The sequence below is a fragment of the Triticum aestivum genome, chromosome 2A (genome assembly GCF_018294505.1).
Source record: "Triticum aestivum cultivar Chinese Spring chromosome 2A, IWGSC CS RefSeq v2.1, whole genome shotgun sequence".
Classification (NCBI taxonomy): domain Eukaryota; kingdom Viridiplantae; phylum Streptophyta; class Magnoliopsida; order Poales; family Poaceae; genus Triticum; species Triticum aestivum.
In genome coordinates this window covers 555,364,342-555,372,898 of record NC_057797.1, presented here as the reverse complement: position 1 = coordinate 555,372,898, position 8,557 = coordinate 555,364,342, and the positions used below count along the sequence as shown (strand labels likewise).

The 8,557-nt window shown below is 45.9% G+C and overlaps 1 protein-coding gene across 19 annotated transcripts; it reads left to right on the top strand.

The window, feature by feature from the left end:
• Nucleotides 1-957: 957 nt before the first annotated feature.
• Nucleotides 958-8,167, top strand: LOC123189395 (uncharacterized). Of its 19 annotated transcripts, XR_006495779.1 has the most exons (13): nt 993-1,388; nt 2,933-3,160; nt 3,726-4,027; nt 4,106-4,270; nt 4,380-4,587; nt 4,789-4,842; nt 4,914-4,977; nt 5,352-5,428; nt 5,500-5,564; nt 6,166-6,303; nt 6,500-6,647; nt 6,745-6,863; nt 7,726-8,018. XR_006495779.1 is itself a non-coding variant. In XM_044601807.1 (8 exons), the coding sequence occupies exons 4-8, from the start codon at nt 5,552-5,554 to the stop codon at nt 7,871-7,873; spliced, it is 654 nt and encodes a 217-aa protein (XP_044457742.1). In that variant the 5' UTR covers nt 4,594-4,842; nt 4,914-4,977; nt 5,352-5,428; nt 5,500-5,551; the 3' UTR covers nt 7,874-8,167. The 19 variants fall into 19 exon arrangements, 4 of the variants coding, with proteins under 4 accessions (XP_044457742.1, XP_044457741.1, XP_044457740.1 ...); XR_006495780.1 differs by having other exon boundaries at nt 991-1,388; nt 4,914-5,428; nt 6,484-6,647; XR_006495778.1 differs by having other exon boundaries at nt 4,914-5,428.
• The last annotated feature ends 390 nt before the right edge of the window (nt 8,168-8,557 follow it).

Below are 8,557 nucleotides of genomic sequence, written 5' to 3'. Positions count from 1 at the left end.
GCCATGCCAATCATTGAGCTTTCCTGAAATAATCATCTTGGAATAGCATTAGCTCAATGAGCTATATGTTGTTATAAATTACCAAAACCACCTAGGGATAGTTGCACTTTCACAAGGATAATACTTGTTATGTGCTTGGGACTTTGAATATGCATTGTTATCTCATAAGTTACTTGTCTTTTGCAGGCTGAGCTTAGCAAAAAGGAAACCCAAATCGTCGTCCTTCAAGAAAATATCAAATCTCAACAAGACGAAACTTCCAAGTCCAAGGATGAACTAACTAGTGCCTTAGCAGCAATGGAAAAACTGAAGGAGAGTTTCAAAAACGGGCGGACAGGAAGGGATACAGAAAAATCAACTCTGCTGAAGAGGGTTGAGGATGCTGAAACGGCCCTTAATCCGGTGGTAAAGGAGCTGATGGCTTAAAGCAGCACATAAATGCCATGATGTGATGCCCGGATACTTGGGATACAGTAATCCCACGTTAATGCTGCCATGTCACCCTAATTACAAAGATCAATTTCCCCTGGATAAAATTCAAACCCAAATTTAATTAGCAAGTGAAATTATTACTTCATCAAACATTAAAATAAAATTGTAGTTTTGGTTGCAAATTTTAACTAACTATTTTTCGTACATAAAACAACATTATTTGACTCACCTAGTAATCCCTAGGAAAATTATAAAGAGGTCCCACATCAACTAAAATAGCCTTTTAAAATAAACAAATATATATTTAAGTCCATTTGACCTCAAAATATTTTGGACCACTCCTAGTTATGGCCTAGTATTTAAGTGCCAAGTTTCTTACTAAACTAAGATCATCGGATAGTAAGATAAATTACAAAACCAAAAAAAGGAGAAAAGGAAATTCCCCGAGGCACTGGGCCTAAGTGCATAGTGCATCGGCCCAACCGCTGCTACAGGCTTGCCCGGCTCAACCTGGCCGGCCTTTTCCTCAACCTCTCGCCAAGGGGAAGGTCGAGCCTTGCTCGCACGCCGTCCACGCAGTGGATGTCGCGCTATCGGCCATCCCGCGGTCGCGGTGATGGATAAGATGAGCCCCCGCTGCCCTTCGATCCCCTCCGAACCCTATTCCCCTCGTTCGCCTCCCCCCACGCATCCCCCTCCCGATCCCGAGCCCACCTGAGCAAAGCCGCCGTCACGCCATTGTCGTAGACATCCTCTGAAGCCCTATAGCGCCGCACACTGTTGTCCAGGAGCAGCACCATCGACCTCTACATCGACTACATCACCGGATTGGACGAGAACGCCACTGCAATCGACGCATCGTCCACCTATTCACCCACGGCCGCCGCCGCCATTGACGCTCGATCCCTCATCTCCAGTACGTTCCCGGCCACCTCGAGCTCACCTTCGGCACCGTGGTAAGCCCCTCCTCCGGTTGCCCCTTTTCTTTGGCTCGATCCGTGCCCGTAGTGTCCGCCCCGCGAGGTCCGTTCGCCATGGTTTCCCCGAAATTTTGCATCCGTGTGTGCGTACGTACTGCTGCAGCCGCTACTAATCCTGCCGCTACCGCTGGCCACCGCTCGCGCCTACAGCCTCTGATGTCCCGTGCTGCTGCCGCCCTGGCCTTGCGCCACGCCGGAGCCTGCCTCTGCGAGATGGCGCACCGCCTGTTCGCGCAGCCCGTCACCCGCGCATGGCCTCACCGCTGCTCGCCCGCCTCCACCGCCGCCTCCGCATCTCGCCGCTGCTGCTTCGTTACTGCCGCCGCTACTGCTAGTCGCCGACCGCACCTTGCTCCGGCGCACACAGCGTGCGGGTGCCCTGCTGCGCTCGCCCGCGTAGCCCTGTTTCGCCGCCCGCCCGTGGCGCCCCGTTCCGGCGCCCGCCCGCGCGGCCCCGCTGCGCCCCCCTCCGCTCGTCGCCCCGCCTCAACCTGGCCTGGCCCACGAGCCGCCGCAGCTCGCCGGTCGCCGCTGGCGCGCCTGCCTCCGGCCCCGCGGGCCACCGCCTCACCCGCCTCCAGCCCAGCTGGCCACCGCCGCTGCTGCGGGTTCGGCAGCTACGCGCCTGTCTGCACACGCGTGGCTGGCCGGTTAGGCCTAAGCTGGGTGGGCCCCAACCACTAACCCAATTAATCAGGACACTACCCCTCTGATCTCTACTCCTAATGGAGCAGTTGGTAGTCTTCACCGATCAATTTTCGACCCACCTCCCATGGTTTTTTTGATACCTCCTCTCACCTCACACTGAGCCATCATGAACCGAAAAAACCTCATACCGTGGCCCCACCCGCCCCACGCCCTCGCACCACAAGTGAAAAACCATCCAAAAAGCAAAGCAAATAAAATCTACGAAGGTTAACCAGCAAAAAACAACCTACGAAAATTAACCAGCGAAAAAAACAAACAAATCGCACGCAGGTTCGACAGGGCTCCCCTCGATCTATTCCCAGGTTGATCCTCAGGACGCCCAGCGGCGACAGCCTTCGCCATCGCCGAGATCCGAGAGGAGCCGTCGCCACCGAGGTCCGGGAGGAGCCGCCGCCGCACCGTCTTCCTCCTCCGCCGACCTCTGGGGCACCCTACTCGTCGGCCGCCGCCGCCTCGCGGAACCCAAGGGCAGGGCAGGGTGTGATCGCTTTGCGGTCGAGGTCCAAGATCGCTGCCGCCGAGGTCCAAGATCGCCGCCATCGACCTCTGAGATCGCCATCCCTCTCTATTTCTGGTTCGCTGGCCTCTCTCCGTTTTCCCAATATTTCTCTTCTGTGCGCGTGCATCGCTGTCAGCGTCCACTACCGGCCACCTCCGCCGTCGATTGGTGCCCCCATGGCGCTACCGACTCCGACAAGATCTCCTATTTCCAATATATGCAGCCGCCTCGCTGTTCTGGTCCCATGTGCGGCCCCGTGGCTAACCCTAGCCACCTCTATCTCCGACGGTGATGCCTCCTCTTCCTCTTGCAGTCCCGTCCTCGTCCTTGCTGTTGCTCCACACGTATATCCGACGGTGACGGTGACCAACGGGCTGTGGGCCTACCAGAGGGCGCGGCAGGCGACAACGCAAGGCCGCTCATAGCAGGGTGCGTGGTCAATGCTCACGACAATGGTGGGCGTGAGCATGGCACAGGCAGCGGCCAGGTGCATGCGGGTGGTAGCCGTTGAGGACATGTTGATGTTCATTCGGGCCACACGGTGAGTATTCTCTGTTTATGTGAATAGATGCATCAGCCATAAGGCTGCACCATCTCCAAGTATTTCTGGGTCAATCACAGTGCAGGATAGATACCGGTCCTCCTCTTTGCAGTTAATTAAATATATTTGTTAGTTGGTAGCTACGCAAATGATCACAAAGAGAAGACTACCGCTGGTTCGAATGATCTCTCCTCTTTGCAGTTAATAAAATAGATCTGTTAGCTGCTTAACTGCTACAACTGATTGTATCACTGGCCGGTTACTTTGGGTGAATTGGGAAGAACAAATTACGCCATGTATGTTCCATCTCATTTTGTTCAACGCTTGTGCTTTTCGTAATTGGGAGTCTCCAAGTTTTGATTCCATTTATTAGAATGATTGCTACTATCTGCTTGATGAATGGAATGTGAAGATTGTATAAAATAGTAGGATTTCAGTTTGTATGCTCGTCCAGTAACCGAGTTTTTACAGGTTTCATGATACAATTGCGCAAATGTGTTAGACTTTCTAATTACTTTTGCAGTGCCATATAATTGTTAAACTTTCTAATGGGCATGCTTCTCAGATCCAAGGCATGGAGAACTCCAAGGAGTTTGCTAACAAGTTGTTCGGGATATGTCGAGGCAGAGGAACATTGAGTCGGATGAAGGCATTAACAAGGATCGGCTCAAAGAGGTCTAGACGGAGATTACTGACCACATCTTGGACTAAGCTATGTTCAGTTTAAGTCAATCTAACATACTGATGAAAATTTTCCTTTGGGTGTCTCACATTAACAAGTGGAACATGAACATTGATGGGATGCTCACAGAAGATGAGGTCAAGAAGGTGGCTACGCAAATGATCCCAAAGAGAAGACTACCGTTGGTTCGTCTTCCCCCGCCCCTTCAACTATGTTCACGTCTGAACATCAATCTATTGATATTGTTTGGTATTTTTTTCCAGGGCCTTTTGATCGACCACGCGATTCAAAAAGCTCTTTAGTGCAGTTTGCAACAACAAAAATCAGAGGATTGGTCGTTTGTAAGGGCGGATATCTCAGAGGCGGCAGCCACCCGGATTGGAATTTAATTTCAATCAATTTCCCTGTCTGAAGTTTCATACTAGATGGTATGTTCCTATGATGTGGTTTGTTTATGGGGATGGAGATGTGTAGGCACTTGTTAGTTCAGAATTTTGCGATAAGATGAAACTAACTACTGCTCTGATATGCTCTTAGAGTTGCAAGTGGTACTATGTTCCTACGCTGTGTCGACCCGAGCAGTTGCGAGAGCGAATGAAGCTGCGGTTGCACGGACAAGCTTGTGGAGATGTCAGTATGCACGCATGCGTCCCTGATTTGGATCATGCCTCTGGCCTGGTAGGATTCTTGCTCTGCCCCGACCTCAAGGGCGTTCGTCTATCTGTGTCGTGCTTGGGAAATGCAGGTGTGGTTCTTCAGCTTTTCTTTGTCTTTTTCTTGGTATGTATATCTCTCAATCTTGTGAGCCGTGATTTTCATGCTGCCACGTATGCCATTGTGTCCTGTATAATGATTCTTCTTATTATTTTTGAATAGCATAATTATTCTTATTGAGGCACTGCCGCTGCCTAATTTGCTTATAGAAATAACATGCTAATTAATACAGGGAGAGAGTATGATTTTTTGACACAATCTGCAGTACCCGTGAGCCTGCCCATAGGTACTGTAGCTTCCATTCTTGTTTTCTCTCATTGAAATTATGGATTCGGAAACTAATCATGGAGTGTCTAGATTGCCTGCTATATTACCAGTGCGTTGAAGGAAAAGCTGCTGCCACTATTGATGACCACTCCAGGTGATATAATTCATGTTTGCTTTGTTGTTTCAGCAGCTTCCTGTAGCATATTGGTTCCATCTTTTTTTTGCATCATGGTACATTATTCTCATCTTGATATATATCATTTGGTCAACTAAAGATTTGAGTGCAGGGTAGAATTCTTGGTTGATTTTAGAATTTCGTTGTTGATTAGTTGGCCAACAGACTTTGATGAAATTCAAGGCGTCATTTAGTGTACTATATGTCATATTTGTCTTATCTCTCAATCTTGTGAGCCGTGATTTTCAAGCTGCCATGTATGCCATTGTGTCTTGTATAATGATTCTTCTTATTATTTTTGAATGGAATAATTATTCTTATTGAGGCACTGCCGCTGCCTAATTTGCTTACAGAAATAACATACTAATTAATACAAGGAGAGAGTACAATTTTTTGACACAATTTGCAGTACCCGTCAGCCTGCCCATAGGTACTGTAGCTTCCATTCTTGTTTTCTCTCATTGAAATTATGGATTTGGAAACTAATCATGGAGTGTCTAGATTGCCTGCTATATTACCAAGTGCGCTGAAGGAAAAGCTGTTGCCACTGTTGATGACCACTCTAGGTGATATAATTCATGTTTGCTTTGTTGTTTCAGTAACTTCCTGTAGCATATTGGTTCCATCTTCTTTTTTTGCATCATGTTACATTATTCTCATCTTGATATATATCATTTGGTCAACTGAAGATTTGAGTGCAGGGTAGAATTCTTGGTTGATTTTAGAATTACGTTGTTGATTAGTTGGCCAACAGACTTTTATGAAATTCAAGGCGTCATTTAGTGTACTATATGTCATATTTGTCTTATTTCTATACTCACAATATTTCCGCAACATCTGAACAAATGATGCTAAATTGATATAATCATTTTGGATTAGTGTCATCTTCTCAATGCTGAACAGCCAAAATATATACATAGTGAGCAGTCCGACGCACATGCTCATACGTCATATTTATGTACTGTTTAACACGGCAAAAATTGGTCAAACATTTAAACATTTCTACTGTTTAACACAGCCAAAATATATACATAATTATCAGTCCTCCGCTGCACGTTAGGTCCAGCCTCCCTCCCTTGACACCATTCTTCTTACTTATTATTATTTATTTAAAAAATATCTTTAGTTTTATTTTCTAGCTACTTTAATTCATTTGTATATGGTTAGTTCCATCGCACTACGAGGATGATCCATGGCTGGTCACGGACGATCACCTGCGAGGACGATTCATGGCCGGTTGGGGATGGTCAGTTCCATCACACTGCGAGGAGATGATTCATGGCCGGTCGAGGATGGTCACCTGCGGTGAGCACGAGTACCTCCTCCATATCCTCCCTATACTAGCACACTTGGCGATGAAAATGACAGCCAGGAGAATCCCTCCTTCACACCTCTTCTCCATCTCTGTCAAATTGTCCTCTCCAGCAAGGTGTCTATGCATGAATAATATTTATGATTTCTTTGCATTTTTAACAATTAATATAGATTTTTGTACCCACAGCCCGAAGGCCAACCTTAATACTGGACCTCGAGAGGAGCATGTGGCCAACCATGCCGGAGGACGCAGAGGAGTTGTTTGGGAATGTTATCATCAGAGGACCCAAGAAGCAGCCCACCATGGATGCATGGACCAACCACGGAAGTCTATTGTGAGTTTGATGCTTCTCATGTGTTCACTGTGGTGCAATGAAGATCTGATGGGCAATGGTCTCATGACATTTCCTTTCTGAAAACTTAAATTTATAGCTTGCAATCCATCTGTGGCGAGGGTTCATGACATACAAGCCGATAGATTTGGGGGTCCACTTCCCGGTGAAACAAATGTTCATTGCAGACAATACGAAGACGATGATTGGTACATTGAGGTGAATATATTAGAATTTTTATTCTTCTCTCTCCATGTCTATGTTTGTGCTTGATCAACTGTCCACGCAATGATTTTAGTTGTACAAAGTCCTAAGCTGGTCTCACTAGGTTGTACCCAGTGGCGGAGACAGGGGGACCAGCAGGGGCCTGGCCCCCCCTAACACCATGATTTTGCATGTAATTTGCTATGAACAGTGGCAAAATTAGTACTAATTTGCTGCTAAAAATCTATTTTTCAACACTTTGGCCCTCCCCAACCTGTTTTAGTAGCACTTGGCCTCCCTTATAGATATGTTCTGGCTCTGCCACTGGTTCGTGCTCATACATTGTTTTAGTAGCACTTGGCCTCCCTTATAGATATTTTAACTTCCTGCAAATTTTGGTGATGAAATAACATTGGTGGAGGTCTGGACAAAAAGAAAAAAATCGATGCTCCAAAATGCTTCCGAGAACAAATGTTTTGGAGCGTCGATTCATTTTTGACCAGACCTACACGAATGTCATTTCATCAAAAGCATTTGCAAGAAGTTAAAACTTTCATAAATTTTAATTGAAAAAAATCAGATTTTTTATATTTTTTTACTGTGTTTTCGGATTTTACTATTCATCAAGGAGCATGTGAGCTCGGGTTCAAATACTCCACGTCTTCATATTTATTCCTATTCTCCTTTTGTCATTTTTTACATCTAGGCATATAGTGTTTTGCTGTGTCTCAAAGTTTTACCTTTTTAAAAGTGATATGTGTTTATATTTTGTGGATGTTTTTGTTGCTGGTATATATTCTCAAGTGATAATCATCGTATCTTGTCAATCTCTATGTTATGAGAGGTATAAAAATATAATCGGATCTAAATTTGATAGTATGCTACCTTCGCCAATATACTGCATCATGTGAAGGCTGCAAGGTTGCACCTTGGAGCTCAAAATTTGGTGTCTTCGCATTGAAGGATCCAATCCATCGACTTTGGAGTTTGAACATGTCACTTGTGATGGGGAGAGGAAGAGATGACTTGCATGCACTGGACAATGAGTGTGTTAGCAGCGTGGTGGCTCAGGACTGTACAAGTTGTAGTAGCCCCTTCCCTTGTAAATGTTTTGTTTTGATTGGAAGCACCTTATAATTGAGCTAATATATGGATTTCAGTTACATCGTCTGTCCAAGTATGCGAGGCCCATGAGACGGGCTTTAATCACTTCTCTTTTTTGTCAGTATTTTGATAGGGGACCTATGTATATGGAAGGAGTTAGTATCATGTAAATCGTATCACCAATTTAAGGATCCTCGTGTTTTCTTACTTTTCAACACTTATTTGTGATTTTGTTCACAAGTTTTCAATTTCATTCTGTAGAATGAAGATAATATTTTTGTTGTATTTTTTGTCCATGTAGAGGATACAAGACATCATATTAAGTAATCAGTTAATGAAATAATGAATTAACTTACGTATGTGTGTGTTTATGCCTCGCTCTTTGTCCCTCCTAGCGAGAGGGCGACGATAAGGACGGTTGTCTTCGGGTGTCCCCCAACGTGATTGACAGGTTGGCGGTGTGAGGAAATGTGTGACTATGGAGGGAGCTCAACAATTGGGCTACAATGATAGGAAGAAAGGATGTTACGAGAAGAGAGTGGCTGATTGCAAATAAAGTGTTAGCTATGTTGCAGCGATTGTCCACACAGCTGAATTTGGAGAGC